At 33.0% G+C, this 16,870-nt stretch overlaps 2 protein-coding genes across 8 annotated transcripts in view; both read left to right on the top strand.

The window, feature by feature from the left end:
• The window catches only part of LOC129790124 (protein turtle), a 41,535-nt gene extending 34,829 nt beyond the window's left edge, over positions 1–6,706 (top strand). For 6 of the 7 annotated variants that reach the window (XM_055827394.1, XM_055827392.1, XM_055827396.1 and 3 more), the window contains 2 exons: positions 465–962; positions 1,036–6,706. In XM_055827394.1, coding sequence (XP_055683369.1) covers positions 465–962; positions 1,036–1,990 — 1,453 coding nt within the window. In that variant the 3' untranslated portion in view covers positions 1,991–6,706. Of the gene's footprint in view, positions 1–464; positions 963–1,035 lie in introns of those variants that run through there. The other variant, XR_008750532.1, reaches the window with a different exon arrangement.
• A 2,930-nt stretch (positions 6,707–9,636) lies between these two features.
• Positions 9,637–15,928, top strand: LOC129790194 (protein borderless). Its single transcript, XM_055827575.1, has 9 exons — positions 9,637–10,301; positions 13,268–13,784; positions 13,856–14,004; positions 14,083–14,343; positions 14,407–14,553; positions 14,618–14,702; positions 14,791–14,840; positions 14,905–15,061; positions 15,138–15,928. Exons 1-9 carry the CDS (start codon positions 10,107–10,109, stop codon positions 15,608–15,610), a joined length of 2,034 nt encoding a protein of 677 aa, XP_055683550.1. The 5' UTR covers positions 9,637–10,106; the 3' UTR covers positions 15,611–15,928.
• The last annotated feature ends 942 nt before the right edge of the window (positions 15,929–16,870 follow it).

Genomic DNA, 16,870 nt, shown 5'->3' with positions numbered 1-16,870 from the left:
GCGGTCTAATTATTTATTTTAATATTAATTTGAGATAAAATTTTGTTATTAAAGCTTTCAAATAATATAATAGGTGTAAATTAAAATATATAGGTCTATAATTATAACGAGATAATTTTAGATAAATCTCCAAATGGGTAAAACTACTAATTAAAGTAATCCGTTTTTCAGACGTGCATAAAATCATAAAATTTATTTGAATTGCCACAGTTTTTTGGTATAGATATTAATTAATGATTATTATTAATTTTCATAAATATACAGCAAGCACAATATTCAACATGATATCGAATCTCGCGCTTTTTATTAGGTCTATTTTTTACAGAGATTTTATTTCTTGTTCCTTTTTTTATTTCTTTGTTTTTATTTTAAAATTATTATATTTTATTTTATTTAAAACAATTTATTGTTTTGTCTATTATTTTTTTTTAATTAAAAAAAATGGTTTTTCAACGTTTGTGCAGATTTAGAGAAGGCAGAATACCAGGCTTAAAGACCCTTGCCGCTGTTATTAATTGGATCTGGCCACGCGATCGCTGCACTAATTGCAATTCAATTTACACCCTCTCGCTAACGGACATTGAGGAGCGCAATAATAGCCTACGTGCCATCCACCGAGCACCCGATGGGCGCTTTGTACTGGCGGATGATCCATTGGAAATACCTGAGAGCGTGGATGTGGTGGACGCCGCTCAGAGCGACGGGGTGGCATCTCAGTACAGCAGCAGCGATGACGGGGGCTTCCTGCCGCGACGAAGTCAGGGAAGAGCGTCATGGCGGAGGCCCCTTGTTATCTCACCCAGTCAATTGAGTTCCGACGGTTCGGGACTCAGTCGATATGGGTCCCTCTTGGGTCGAGCAGCACCACTCCTCATGCCCGCCACACGTTCATCGCTGCACCAGAATCTCCACATTAGTACAATTAGTGGAGGTGGAACGCTACCCTACACACCAGTATCGAGGTAAGTACTGAAAACTTTGTTTTTTTTTGCGTTTTCTAGGAGGAATCAGGTGAACTAATAGCGATCATTGTAGATTATCTCGCTTCCAAGCGAGCTCTCCAGCTACCTCGAGTACAGCCGGGGGTGTAACATCCCCTTGGTCACCGCTGTACTTCAGTGACCTCAGCTCAGTACATCAGTCTAGTGCTGAAAGATCCTTCCCAGCACCAATGGGGTCACTGAGGTACCTGCAAGATCGCCACTTTCACGAACTCCCAGCCCTTAGGACAATCCACGAAGAGACACAGAGAATGGCACGGGGTTTCGTCCCAGTGGGTCCTCCGTCGCCACACTGGAGAGGCTATCACTACCTCCCGCAGACACATCAGACCTATCGACCGTCTCGGGGGCGTTTGCAGCCACGACAGTGGCGTGCTCGTAGTGCTCCTGATCTTGCATCCCCACTCAGCTATCGCACAACAGGACTCGAGGCTTCGCCCGAAAGTCGAAGCAGTTCCAGTGGTTTTGGCAGTAAGAATACGTCAACGCAGCAAAATCAGAGCTCTCAATCTGGCGGCAGTGGGGGTGATTGGCGCTTCCTACCGCCCTACAGACCACCCCCACCGCCCCCATCTTCCCTACATATTGGCTACACACGTTCACTGCGACGACCTCCTACACCACCAACGTACTCCATGAGCCACTGGCTGGATCTCGTAGCGAGGCTCAATAGCGCCTCTGAACAGGCAAATCTCAGTAAATCCGTTGATGTGGGCAGCGTAGATGGGCACTATGAGTTCGACCCGTCAACACCTACACCAACGGCTTCCACCCCAACAGGTCCCCCGGCACCGCATCTACTGCAACTAGAACCCTTCTCCCTGGCTAGTGCCCTACCACCAGCTGCTCCCGGACCAAGTGGACGGAAGAGAGTTTCGCGGTATGACAACATTGAGGCCCGTGTGCAAGCGATGAAGGAGGAATTCTATGCCTACCGTCAGCGACAGGCAATGCGTAGGGCTGGAGTTGAACTTGAAAGCGCCTGTTAATTGATCTCTATCCCATTTCACGTGCAAGTGATCTCATAGAATTTTCAGTCGATTCCTTTTCTTGTTGCTTTTGAAAGGAATATTTTTTATAGGTTTTTTTGCAATTTTACTTCGATATTTTACGCTCGACGGTTGAGGAATAAATACCTGAATGATCAGGATTTAGAATTGAGGAAGAAATGAAAGATTTTATTCCAGTATTGCTCAGATTTGTTGACCTTAATGGTGAAATTCCCTATTCCGAAAGACTTAGGATTTCTTCAGAAAGACTTAATTTCTATTAAAATTTAAAAATTTTAAATTATTTAAGTTTTGCTGAATCGAGCTAAATGCATATTTTTCGAGGATTTTTCTTAGTCGTCTACGGGCAATGAAATTTGTAAAAATCATGGAAAAATATGCAAATATATCATTTTAGCCTGACTAAGATATCTTAAGTCTTAGGTGTGTTAAAAAGTTGTTAAAAAATCTTAAGAATGTCTGACTAATGATTTGGAGTGTATAAAAAGTTTTTATTTTCGTTTGATCTTAATGGATTCGGTTAATAGGAAACGTTTAAGAACTTCTTAAGCAAAATTTCAAGAATTTCAAATGAAAATTTACTTTTCTAGACAATTTTAAAGTCAGACTTTGCAAAAATTGCAATAAACTTTTTTGGCGATTCTTGTGAAAGTTTAACATGAAAATTTATGTTTTCCTCTTCAATTTATATTCCATACACCGTACCACCGCTTTGTGTTCAATTTTATGAAATCTATTCTTGAATTAAACTCTTCTTACTCCTTTTTCTTTTTTATATATTTTTATTAAAAAAAATATTTTTTTTTTAAATATAATCATGTGTTCCAAATAAATGTCAATGAAATGGGAATGAGAATCAATTGAGCCATGTTTTTTTTTTAAATAAATAAAGAGAGATAACATCATGAATGATTAAATAAAAAAAAAACATTTTAGACATCTACAGACTGAATAATAAAGTAATAGTGTGTTGCATTTAATAATTTTTTTTCGTCTATTTACTTATAGCGATTGTGACTGATTTTTATTTTGAAATTCTTGTTTAATTTCTTCTTTGTAGCAAGCTCACGCTGAACGTTTCACTTTTTTTTTAATATCGGGTAAGCTGATAATTCATAAATTTCAACCTATATCTTTATGGTTATTTAATGATGTTGTTATGTGCAGCAAAAAACATAAATCTCTCTAATTTTTCACAACACAAAACCCTCTTTGTCCTCTGTAATATATAGCTAATTGAATAAGGATAATTTATTAGGCAAAGCCATTGGTTTTAAATGATGACGGAGAACCACATTACATCACTAATAAGGATTCATTATATAAAAAAAATAGCGAGTAGAGTGAAAAAAAATTTAAATGTAATTTACCGAAGTAATATTTACAATACATTTTAGGAATTATAATGAGCAAACAAATTCTAATTCATAAAAAAAAAACAAAAAAGAATGTGCGCGTGGATCAACGATTATTAAAATTTAAAAAAAAAATGAAGTAATATTAACATTACATTATTTAATAAATAACTTATATATACTTAAACTTGTATAGGTATGATATTAACATTAATGTTTTATTTGTGTAAGGTGGTAACACATTAGAAGAAAAAATTGCGTATCGAGTGTAAATGGTAAAAAGAGAAAATAAAAACGATTTCAGTAAAAAGAAGGATATTTAATTAGAAAACACATAAATAAAGTAAAAAAAATAAAATAGTGTGATAAAATTATATTGATGGAATGGCCGAAGAAAATTAAATGATTGAAAGCCTCAAGAGAGGGGGAAATTCGAAAAAAATAACCTCTCGCAAGAAAATTTGTATGAATGGCAGTAAAACGAAAAAAAAATAGCATTAAATTTTGCATTAAAAAAAAAAACAACATTGAGTAATTCCTCACGTAGCAAAACGTATATAGTGTAATTTTTAGCTAAAAAGGAATTAAATTTAAATGAAAAAAAAAGCCAGAGAAAGAGGTGAAAAAATCCAGTTTAAACATATTCAGATGAAAAAAAAATGGCATGAAAAATGTTCTAAAAACTCATTAGAAACGTAGTAAAAAAATTCATTGTTAAGGATCTGTCGTCTCTATCATTCCTATATGCAAATTTTTCATAAATCAATCAGAATTTATTCTTTCCTGCAGCACTGCAAAGAATACAAAAATCAATTTTCATTCAAACTGATTTTTCATTCTTGGCACAAAATTTACAGTCATTCTTCCAAAAGTTCCGATTTAATAAACATTTTTCATCTCTTTGCATCTCTCTTTGATAAAGGTTTCTCATTGAAAATGTAACAAAGGAAATTTACTTAAAAAAGAAAAACAAAACTTATTTGTATTTAAACAAAGGAATTAAGAATAAAAATGAAAAGAAAAAAAAACATATGTCGAAAATGAGGATAACTATTTATTCTATAAACAGAAAGGGAAATTCTTTTACGGTTCTGCTATCTATAATTATTTTTTTAAAACAATAAAAATAAAATTTCCTTTCTTAAAAAAAAATATTAAAAGATTGATAAAATTAATTTTCAGAGGTGGATTGTTTGAAATTTTCTAAAACTGATAAATATTTTCTTAAAGCCCAAAACAAGAATAAAAAAAAGGATTCCTATATTTTTATTATTATCTAAAAAAAATTATATCAGACCACCATGAAGTTAATTTTTATTCATCCAAAATTGCAAAAAGGAAATTGGCCATAAAAGGAAACTATTCCGTGTTTAGGTAAAAAGGTGTATCTATAAAAACAATAATAAAAAAGTTTTAAAAAAATTGTGACATTACCATATCTAACAATTCCTCTTTTTCCTTCGATAAAAAAAGTTTTCAACAAAAAATTGTCATTTATGAAGATGGAAATTTTTAGAGAAAAAAATGTCAAATTGGATATTATAATGATAAAAAAGGAATCATAAAGATTTTAATAAAAAATGAATGAAAAAGTAATAATTCTAACGCTTTATCGATCGCTCAGAATGACGATCGACAAATTCTATAAAACTTCACACCCAAAAAAAGACATGAAGCACATTAACGAACGAATTACTAAAAGGTGAATGATAAAAAAATGAAATAAAATAAAATAGGCATTACCAATTTATAAATATTTAATAAACATAAGAAAATATGCGAAACCTTTTTAGATATTTAGTAAAAGAAGAAAAAAAAGAAAGAATGATAGAGCGCATCTAAAAGGTAAAAAAAAATACAGAAATTAAAAAAAAAAATGAATATTTAGGAAGAGTGTTGCTATATCGTCGATTTCTCAAAATATCAGTTTCCATCAATGGATCTAATATAATTCTCACACATTTTTTTTTAATTAAATAATCCTGCAATCATCGAGTTTCATTTTTGAGTACAAATTTTTTATTATTTTAATATTTAGTCTTTTTTCTAAATATTTTTTTTATTCTATCTCAATTATTTTGAGAACTATTTTATTTAATATATATATTTTTTTAATATTCTCAAGTACAACCTTCTTGTTCAATATATTGTTATCATTAAGTCTAGAACATAAAAACACAAAAACAACTTAACAACAAAAATATATCGTGATTTATTTGAGAATGAATGTAAATAGCATACCACGTGAGTAATTCTTCAAGTAAAAAAAAAACAATTGAGAACAAGAAATATTTATTAAAGAGTCTTTTAATATACAATTGTAAGAGATGATAAAAAACATAAAGAAAAATTACAACAAAGTGTTTGAATAAGTTTTTCAATAAAGAAAAAAATACATAATTCTTTCGCACAAGACTTGCACGACATTTAAGGAAAAAAATGATAATTAATCAATGAAATCAAATAACAATTATATTAAGTATTTATTATATATAGTTTAAAATGAAGAAGAAGAAGAAAAAAAAATGATGGTCGGATGCTAGAAATATCATTAAATATTGCTGAAACGTCTAATGGAGAGATAAAATATAGCCCTGGCAGCAATATTTGTGATTTGGAGTGACAAAAAGGAAAACTATATAAGAAAATATCACAGTAGATCATCACGAATGCGTTTAGAATGCGAAGATACAACAAATAATTAAAAAAAAAAACAAAGCGAAAATTCTAAAGATAGACGAACAAACTAAACCCCTGTGCAGACCCCTTAATAATCCCACACAGATCCTTTTAATTAATCCAAAAAAAATTCATTTGGACATCTGCATCCGGATTGAAGATAAAATAGAATGCAATTTTATTAAAAAGAGATTAAATAAAAGAAACACACTGTAAAACTTCTGCATTACTTGAGATAACCGAGCGATAGAGAATGACAGAGAGAAGATGATAAAATATTTAGTAATTTTTAATAAAAAGAAAAATGAGAAGCAACACTAAAAATGAAATTATAATGAAATAACACACGAGTATAATGAAAAAAAAAATCATCAAATTTCTTAAAAAAAAAAATTCTGATTTCTAAAATTAATTAAAATTGATTTCAGATTAGAGAACAAACAGAAATTAGAAAGGACAGAAAGGTGAAAGAAAAAAATGCGCGATGTGGAAAGCAAAATGATGAATTAGATGAATTAGTTTTTTAGTTAATAAGTGTTGAGAAATATAGATGACAGTTGTTACTGTGTAACTGCGCTGTATAAAGCATCAAATCCGAGAAGAAAAAGAGAATTCCAAAAAAAAAGAGATGAAGAAAAATACAATAATGTTGCCAGAATAATTGGAAAGTGTTTGCAATGTGGTGGGATGGATACGCAAATTTATTCATTGCTCGTATACTGTGTGCGGAACCCTTTCAGCACCCTCGCTGTTTCATCAATCATTCACCCGAGACTGCTTCCCCAAAAACGATGTCTCTTGAAAAATTGCCAATCGCCCTCAATGACCAGGGTCAGCTCCAGCAATCATGTTTCCCTGCAGAAGTGTGGGGAAGGGAGAAGAAATTCATTCGTTTGGAAAATCCTTTTAGATATCACGACAGGCAGCGTTTCCAGGTGATATCATTGAAATTTAATGCTTTGAATTTTAAAAAAGTTTGCACAGGGTTAAATTATCATCTCCATAGGAGGAATTTATCTCTTGATTAGTATGATTATAGGGCGAAATTCACTATAAAGCCTAGGTTTTCAAAATAAAACCTAAGTTTTTTTGGCTAGATCTAAGTTTCCTTAACTAGACTAAAGCTTTTATGCTAGGACCAGTTTTTTTTAAATAGCTTCATTTTTTATGTCAGAATTAAGCTTTTACAGAGAACCAAAAGCACGGCAGTTTATATTTTATTTAACCAGGATTAGGTTTTCTTAAACTTAGGTCTAAGTTTTTGACCTTTACCTATGTTTTTTAAACTTGACTTAAGTTTCTCAAGTCAGACTTAAATTTTCTTAAACCAGACTTCAGTTATTTAAATTAAACTTAAGTTATTTAGAGTTAGGTAAAGTTTTCTAGGTTCGGCTTTAGATTTTTGAAGGTCGATCTATTAAGGTTTTAAAGTTAGGTCAGGATGAATCAAAAAGGAAAATATTTTTGGAAGATCTTAACTAATTTCGGTGCAAAAGACAATCAAAGTATACATATGTATATGTAATTTATTAAAAAATCTCAAAAATGTATTTAACTCCGATTCAGCTTTAGCTAATTTTGAAAACTTAAAAGCTTGAGCTTAAAACTTCAGCATGTCCTAAAATTCTAAATCCAGTTTCAAAACTTTTTCCCTAATTTAAGAAATGGATTAAACCGAACTTACAAATTAATAAATTTTACCCTATATTCTCATAAATTAAACTTTCATATAAAAAAAGCTCTATCTCGAAACACATAAAAGAACAAAAATATACTAAAGACTTTTTTCCTTATTCACAAATCCATAAATTGCTGACATAATGAGAAAAGGCAGAGAAGGACACTTTTCTGTAACCGTGAGAGTCCTCCTTTCATTGAAATTACAATTCACAATTTCTGCTAAAAAGCCATAAATTCCTTTTCCGCCTTTTCCTCAATCATCCGGATCATGCCTGATTGAGTGAAGTACTCTCACTGCCAGCAATTTTCACTGTGGGTGAGTACCTATTGAGAAAGGCAAAAAGTGAATGACGAACTCATCTCCACTTTACCCGCAATTTGTCCATCAATGTTGGAATCACACCCACTTTTTCTTTCATTTCCACCTTCATTTTCAATATGGAATGAGAACTAATACTAACAATAAACTCCCTTTGCTCCCCATCTTCATCCAATATCCGATATGCTCAATGGTCATACAATTTGCACATTCAGGCATTTAGCAAGCAATTAATCGCTCCTGTGCGCTTGCACTGTTATGAATAATGTAGGACTTTTTCTCTTGGTGAGAGAATATATGTATGTACATCTACAACGTTATATACCTACCCACCGTCGGAGAGTTGGGGGTGAAACGTGGAGACGTCTGGGCGGCATATCTTTGCAACATACGCCAATATTCATTTCTACCTCATTATACAGTTGATGAGTCTCTCATTCATAAATTCTCGTCTCAAGTGCACTCAATTGCTGTGCTAATTTATCTCGGGCGACTGTTAATGAGTGACTCACGTTGACACTTTTGCTATATACTACGTCTCATTCATTTGCAAATTGTGGGAAAATTGAGGGAAATTAATTGGAAGGGTGTGTATTGTGTGAATACTCTCAATAGTTATTTCTTACCAATACTTCTATGCGTAATCCTTCACAATGTGTAGAATCAGTGAGATGCCCTATCTCTTCAAAGCCTTGAAGCTTTTTAACAGAAAATTTAAATTAAATTTTCCAAAGTTTTATCTGATTTTCTACATTTTTATTTATTTATTTTTAATTAATTAAATAAATTTACTGAAAATGAAATTGAAATAAAAGGGTAACCCTTAAGATTTTTTCATAATTTTTTTTTTAATATTGATTCAGAATCAATGCAGGAAACAAAAAGACATCCTCAAAGCCAAACAGAGCCAGGAAAGACGGAAAACAACAAAATAATAAAAATCGTCTTCGTCAAAAATATTCAATTTGAGACCAAAGTCGAATAGATTTGGTTAGAGGTAGAAGTTTAGAGCTTTTTGTGGGATTTTTAAAGAATTTCAATACAGACTAATCAGTTTTTAAAAAATACCTAAAACTTCATGAAATTTTGAAAAATAATATTTTAACAATTTTTGCATACCCGGAAAATGCTGTTAGTGTATTGTATACAATTCCCAGGGGAATGTCATTAGAATGTGATATAGAGGCTAGAAATAATAAAGTTTAAGTTTAAAGTTCATAATAGAGCTGAAAAACTCAGATGTAAATAAATCATAAAAATAATTCAAAGTCTTCGAAACAATTTTTTATGTTCTTGTGATGCGTTGAATTTTAATTCATTTTCTACCAATTTTGTTCCGCAGGAGCTTTTCTTAATTAATTAGTCCTTTTTTTGTATCGTTAAAGAAATTTTCCTCTGCAATTAATTAATCCCAAGAAAAATTCTGATTTCATCAAAAACATGAAATTTGCAAAAAAATTTTCCTAGACAAGTTGGCATAATTTGTCTCTCTAAGAATTTGTAAACTAAAGAGAAACTATGTAAATGCATTTCTCTTGGGCATTTTATAGAATTCTCGCCGGAGTTTATTTATTATGCATGAGAGATGCGAGAGCACTGTGTGAGTTTGCATGGAAATTTAACGACCACCACTGCTCGATATACCAACAATTTAATCAAGCAATTATTGCGATCATCTCGCGAGAGTGCTCACAAAACATCCATTCATTCTTATTCAACGCTCAGTTGCTGCTCGTATTCTCTCGGGAGTGGATTAAAGTGTTGTGCGCCTTCTGTTCTTTATTTTTGCACCTCCTCCAGCTGCCCCTCATCTCGTGCCCGAAGAGCACCTTAAGAATTTCCCACCGTCGTCGCACATAGCTAAGCTGCTAATGAGAATCTGCGTAATATTGTGAAACGGGTGCGGTGTGTGATTTGTTGTGGGAATATAAATCAATATTTACGATTTGATCACATAGAGTGAGAAAAAAAATTGCAAATAAGTTTATTTGTGAATCAAATTAGATGATATGAACGGAGTTTTGTGGGAAAGTTGACGAAAAGGGATTGAAAGAAAGTGAAAATGCTCAGAAGAGCAGTAACTTTTGCCCTGTTGACTGTGATATTGGATTTATATTGGTGCTATGATCAGGATTACATTCCACAGAGGCGTCCAATTTATCTGGAATCCGAAGTTGGATCTTATGTTGTGTTCAACTGTCGATTAGATTTTCCTTTGGACACACCAATTCCGTATGTTCTGCATTGGAATAAAGATGTAAGCGACCTTTCTCCGACCTCTTTCACTCACATTTTCCTCTCACCGACCAACGCATACACGCGGGACAATTGAATAATGAGAGCGAAGGTGGACAATTGGATCCACTTGATTATATAATGTGCTTTTGCGTCGGCAAATGCCCATCACTTTTCCCCCTTGTCTAACGCGCAAATCTACCATCAATGGGAGGGATTCGGTGCATGCGGTATAATGCATTTGGCTAATTAAATGCTAACGTGTGTCTAATGAGTGAAATTACACACAACTCGTGTCTCCATTTAGCACCTATCCCAATATGATGAGAATTGGCTTCCACCAGGCGTCTCCATATTGTACAACAGTGGAGCCGCTTGGTGTTTTTCATAATATATAGCATCGTAGACTTTTTTTCGAAAATCTTTATATTTTAAGCAATCTTGCCTGAAATTTCTTACTTTACTTTTCTATTAAATAATGATAGGGGAAACTGTGGTAATTCGGTGAATTTTTGGGAGATAATTTTTCCTGAGTTCCATGGAAATATTTGAGATTTCCCAACTATCTTATAGGAAATTTTCCGGGCTACAACTTTGCCTCAGACGATTTTTCTCTATCTCAATAGGAAAAGGCTTTTTCAGGCCATTTTCCAAACCCTTCCAAATTTGCCTGTTCCAAAAATCCTGGGGTAAAACGGTTAATTGCGTTTTTTGTTCGCTAATCTTAATTTAATGAAATTATATTAGCAAGGCACTATAATATCTATTGAGAATGAGAGATTTGTGTACCAATTAAATTTTTTTTTAATAAAAAAAATACAAAAAATTAAAAAAACGTTAAATTTAGGAAATTGCCTTTTTTATTTTTTTTAGTTTATAAAAATTGGTATTGGTAAATGATTAAACATCCCAAATTGTATATAATAGTTATACTAATTAAGGGAAATTATTTTTTCAAAAATTTAAAAAGTTATTTTAAAAAAACACCAAATTCACCATTTTGCCCCAAGCGGTACTTTTTATTATGAGTGTTTTACGGGAAAACTCGGAAAATTTTTTCGGAAAATTCAGTTTAGATTCGTGTTTAGCAATAGTTACTCTGTCTAAAAATGCATTTGGATCAAAAATATTGCAGAGAATTTCGCCAAAACTGAATTTGTAGTTGAGTGGTCAGAGTAACTTTGAGGTTCGAAAAATTTGTTTTTCAAATAAAAGCCAAAATATTGGATCAATTATTATGAAACTTTCTAAGTTTAGGCAGGGGTATAAAGTGCAACTACTGACAAAATTAGACAGATTAGCTCTTACTGCTTCTTGAGTTATTAATTACCAGTTACCCCTAAGTTAAAAGTTTTTTTTCCTTGTGTTTAAAAAATATAACAATGTGTGAGCCTCTTGTGCCAGTACCCTGGAATATTGAAGATTATCACACCATAAGACTCTCTGCAGACATAGTTTGATTTTAATCTGACCTTTTAGCCTATTTTTACTCATTTCGGAATAGAGAAAAGTCACAAAGCTAGAGCAAACTATTGCAATTTCAAAAAAAAAATGGGCCTACTAATTGGTACAGGAGGTCACCACTCAATTGCCGCTAATGGGCAATATCTCATCTTTCTAGTCTTAATTTAATCTGACCCACACACAGACACCGTGCTACACTAATTAAACTCGGTGTGTACAATCATCAAAAGACACGCAGTTTCTCTACATTTCCGTGGAAATTCAATCGATTTCGCTCACCGGAAGTCAACTGCACCCAATTGCGATCCCACATCTAATGCGTTGAGCATTTCGGGAAATTACACCCATTTGTTGGCTCTCTATGTGCATTCTGAAAGTGAATTACGCAAAATTTGTGTCACTCAGAATCTAATAATTCAATTGAGATGGAAGCTAACAACATGAAAGGGGATCTTCTGTGAATAAGTCAACAGACGCACTATTTTGTGAAAAGAAGATGATAATAAATGAAAAGCGTGATGAAGTGCATTTCCTCGCAGATTCATACTTTTTCAATGGATTTTTTTCTCAATGTCAACCTTTAGAATAAGTAAGAGCCCCTTGCATAAATTATTTTGTTTATTGTTCATGCAACAATGATTCGAGATGTGCATTGAAAGTAAAACCTCAAGTAATTTCTATGGAGCTTTTATTCGAAAAAATACAACAAATTCAAAGTTTTTTTTTGTAATAATTATTTATTCTTTTTTAATGAATTAAAATAATTATATGCGGTTCTTTCATAACGATATCAGGAAGAAAGGCTAGAGTGTATTAATTTGAACAAAACAAAATATGAGCTAAAATTCTAAATATGATAGAAATGTTAGAAACAATCTATTTTAAAAGTTTCTCTTAGGAACGTTTAATTCTATTTCAATGGAAAATGTTTTTAGAATAGCTAATTACAAGATCGTAAGTCACCCAAACAAATCTCCTTCTCTTTCCACTCTGGTTAATGTTTTACGTGAGTTCTATTAGAATTCATATCCACCGAATTTAATCTACTCTATCCGATAAATTTGAAGTAGGAAAAATATGTTTTTGTATTTTAGAATAAAAAAAAATTATTATAGGAAAGGATCTAAAAATCTTTTTTTAAAAAAATATTGGTTTGAACATTAAATTTAACAAAGAATTTTTCTGGAAATTTTTGGATTTGCAAGAAGCAAAGCCTGACTTTAAAAAATTCAATTCTCAATTAATTAATTAATTAATTCTAAAACATTTCTTTTAAGTTTATTCGACTTATGTGAAAACTAATGATTTTTATTCCATTTTTTTATACATTTAAAGTCGACAAAGGAAATTTTCTGAATTATTCCAGATTTTCTTTATTTCCGTATTTTCAGTTTTAAATTTAATACTTTCTTCGGTTTCTTCGACCTACTTCTCTACTTCATCCTACCTTTGTAATATGCTCTCATCTAAAATTTTAAAATATTAACCTTTAGATGTTCTTTATATTTGCTAATTTTATTTCAGGGAAAAAATGTTTTCTCATGGTACGACGGTGTCCTTTCTGCATCAGACAATTTTGTAGGACGCATTAATTTGCTTGACCACGAGTATGGGCCAATGGGTAAGGCTTCTGTGAATTTAACAGCCCTCCGGGAGTCGGACAGCGGATGGTATCAGTGCAAAGTTATCTTTCCAAATCGAACCCCAAATACACGTGGAAATGGAACGTGGTTTCATCTCACTGTTGATGGGCGTCACAACCTCCTGAAGGTGCCACCAATTAATTTAACTGTTACCGAGGGTGAAGATGCATTCTTCCATTGTACCCTAAAGCACCCGGATACATCACGTATTAAATGGTGGCAACGGGGTGTATTGCTAACAGACATACCCCATGTGAAAAGTCGCTCCATTATTACACCAGATGGGAATTTGCGCATCAGTCCAACCACAATGAGTGATATAGGAGAGTATTTCTGTGAGATCACTGATGACTTGAGGAATGAGAAGCAACTTGCCAGGGCATACCTCAATGTTCAATGTACGTTGTTTAGTCTTTTTAGCAGTCAATTTGTTTGTTTAGCAATTAATTAATCTTTGTTTCTGGGGTAGATAAAGCAAAAGTCATCTATGCTCCTCCTGAAGTTTATCTCCCGTATGGACAACAAGCTATCCTAGATTGTCACTTCCGTGCCAATCCTCCATTAACGAATTTGCGATGGGAAAAGGATGGATTTCTCTTTGATCCCTATAACGTACAGGCAAGTAAAACATTTAACTTTTTTATTTTTAAGTTTTCTGCAGCATTAAAAATTAAAAAAAAAACTTTCTTTTTAAAGGGTGTCTTTTATAAGAGAAACGGCAGTCTCTTTTTCAGCAAAGTAGACGACTCTCACGCTGGAATTTATCAATGTCAGCCCTTCAATGATTTAGGAACCGATGGGAAGAGTCCTTTGATAAATGTTGTAGTTCAGCATCCTCCCACGATTACCGTGAAACCAAAACCAGTTTACATACATAAATTAGGGGATACAGTGGAAATGTCTTGCGATGCTCGAGATACCAAAGGCCTACATCGACCACACATTTATTGGACAAGGGTTGATATTTAATTAATTAATTAAAAAAAAACAACTTTAAAATAAATATGTTCATAATTTCAGAAAGACGGTGTTGCTCTGCCGTATGATAGATCGTCATCACATGGCGGAAATCTCACCATTGAGAAGATTGTTGAAAGTGACCGTGGAATTTATCAGTGCTCAGTCACAAATGAAGCTGCAACAGTTACAGCGGACACTGAACTTTTAGTATGATGTGAATTACATAATATTTTATGTTCAGTCTACTCACAAATTCCATTTTTACTTCCAGATCGAAACTCTATCTCCAAGACCACCATTTAATTTGACCGCCAATAGTACTGATACAAAAATCACCCTAAGATGGATTCCCGGAAGTAACAACACTTTCCCCACTTTCTTCTCTTTCTCCAGTAGACTACATAGAGAGCTTACTAATCTGTGATTTATTTAATATACTTTTAGGCGTTGCAAGACCCAGCATAACGTACATTATTTGGTATAGACTTGCAGAGGTACATTGAGGTGTTTCACTGGCGGGAAATTTTTTGTATCATAAAAATTTTCCTCTACTTTTAGGCTGCTGAATGGAGAACACTCAAAGTTCCATCAAGACACTCCATGGAGGCCACTGTGAATAACTTAGAGCCAGGGAAGGAGTACGAATTTATGGTATTGGGACAAGATAGCTATGGAGATGGGATATTCAGCAAAGCTTTTCGATATTTCACTAAACGTATGAACCAAAAAAAAAATATCTCTAATTTTATAAAAAGTACCTACTTAATATTTCAATATAATTTTCTTCCCAGCACGAGATTTCAAAGATGCTCAACATTACCGTGATCCCATTCAGCAATTTGCTCAAATAGGACCTCCACGTAATTTAAGTGTTGACCAGACACCTGATGGGAATTATTTGGTCACCTGGGATCCACCGGAATATGGAAAAGATCTTTTAAAGATTTATTTGGTGCGATGGTGGCTCGAACCCAAACACACCCTCCATGGAACAGCGGAAACGCGCCAAACGCAGTACCACGTGAGCCAGTTGGATGAGGATGAACTATATATTTTCCAAGTGTTTTCACTCTCAATCTCAGACTACGAAGCAGGTAGCAATGAATTTGAAATTTACGTTCCACCATATCGAAGAATGCGGGCTATTGCAATTGGGACAGCAGCAGGATTAATATTTCTTCTCATTGCTCTACTTGTCTTCGTCTATATGCGTCGAAAGTGGTTCGATAGCATTCAGAATAGCACGGAAAAGATGAGCCACTAAGCAACAAGAGATCAATATGGAAATTAATAACTTCAATCAAGTTGTAAAAGAAATATAACAAAATTGGCGAAGCAAGAAAAAAAGTCAAAAATTTGTATACAAGAAACTCTAAATCCATTGATCAATTCAATTTAATTAAATTTTGTAATTCATTTTAGTTGTGTTTAGATGTGCCTTTCAGATCTATTTTCATTTTTTCAATTCCGTTTTTATACCTATTTGATGCACAGGATTAATAAAGATTTTTTGTACTTTTATTTTTGTAAAATGATGGGAAATTTATTAAAAGATATGAAATAATAAATATTAACAAATTAATTTGTTTAAAAAGACACCTTAAACTGTGTCGAAAGTGTACCTCCTTGGTCGAAAGCTATGGAAAAGATTGTTTTTATCAGACTGAATTAAGATACAACAACACTGCCGCATTATTCTCCTTGAAAATGCTTTCTGACATCTAAATACTTCCTTTAAATCCTTTCTGATTATATTTAGACTATTCGGGAAACTTTTTTTTTTAAATTTTGATAAAAAAACAAACATTTTTATAAAAATCAAGACTCGGTTAAAGAAAGAGTTTTATAACTCTTTGAGCGAAATTTCAATCATTTTGGTTGAGAATTGAATTTTCTAGATAATATTGAATTCATACAGTCGTGCTCTCGTGGTAGGACCGTCGTCAAAATCACTTCTCCGCGGTAAAACGGCTTCAGAATGAAGTATTTTGCCTTCGCAGTGGGACAATTAGTAACTATTGGAAAGGTAGGATACTAATTGTCCCACTGCGAAGGCAAAATTCCTCATTCTGAAGCCGTTTTACCGCGGAGAACTCATTTTGACGACGGTCCTACCACGAGAGCACGACTGTATTTTGTAATTCTTAAAAAAAATCCGAGCATATCTAGGTTAAGCCTAAACCCCATTAAGTGGCTTTTAAAAAGATTAACTTTGGATGAAATTCACTATTTAGTCCGCCCTAATTTTCTTAAGTTAGGCTAAGTTAAGGCCTAAATTTCTTAACTTTTATCTAAGCTTCATATGCCAATCATAAGTATTTCGAGCTAAGTTTTAGATTTTATTTTAAAGATTGGGCGTTTAAAGTTTTATTTCAGTCAGTCTTAATTTAGGTTAAATGAGCTAAATGCATTTTAGAATGACTTTTACGAGTTTCAGTGCTTCGAAAACAGTTAGGCGCGTTAAAGACAGACCTTAAAAAATTTAATTCCGATATAAAGAACTTGAGCCTAGTCTAAAAACATC

This window comes from Lutzomyia longipalpis, chromosome 2 (genome assembly GCF_024334085.1).
Source record: "Lutzomyia longipalpis isolate SR_M1_2022 chromosome 2, ASM2433408v1".
Taxonomy (NCBI): Eukaryota; Metazoa; Arthropoda; class Insecta; order Diptera; family Psychodidae; genus Lutzomyia; species Lutzomyia longipalpis.
This window is presented reverse-complemented; position numbering and strand designations above follow the sequence as displayed.

What these genes read in the sequence shown, in the direction of transcription:
- LOC129790194 (XM_055827575.1), top strand. Translation starts at nt 10,107, where the DNA reads ATGCTCAGAAGAGCAGTAACTTTTGCCCTGTTGACTGTGATATTGGAT. An exon ending in TTCTGCATTGGAATAAAGAT is followed by an intron (nt 10,302 to 13,267) that starts GTAAGCGACCTT and finishes ATTTTATTTCAG; the next exon opens with GGAAAAAATGTTTTCTCATG. An exon ending in CCTAAGATGGATTCCCGGAA is followed by an intron (nt 14,703 to 14,790) that starts GTAACAACACTT and finishes ATATACTTTTAG; the next exon opens with GCGTTGCAAGACCCAGCATA.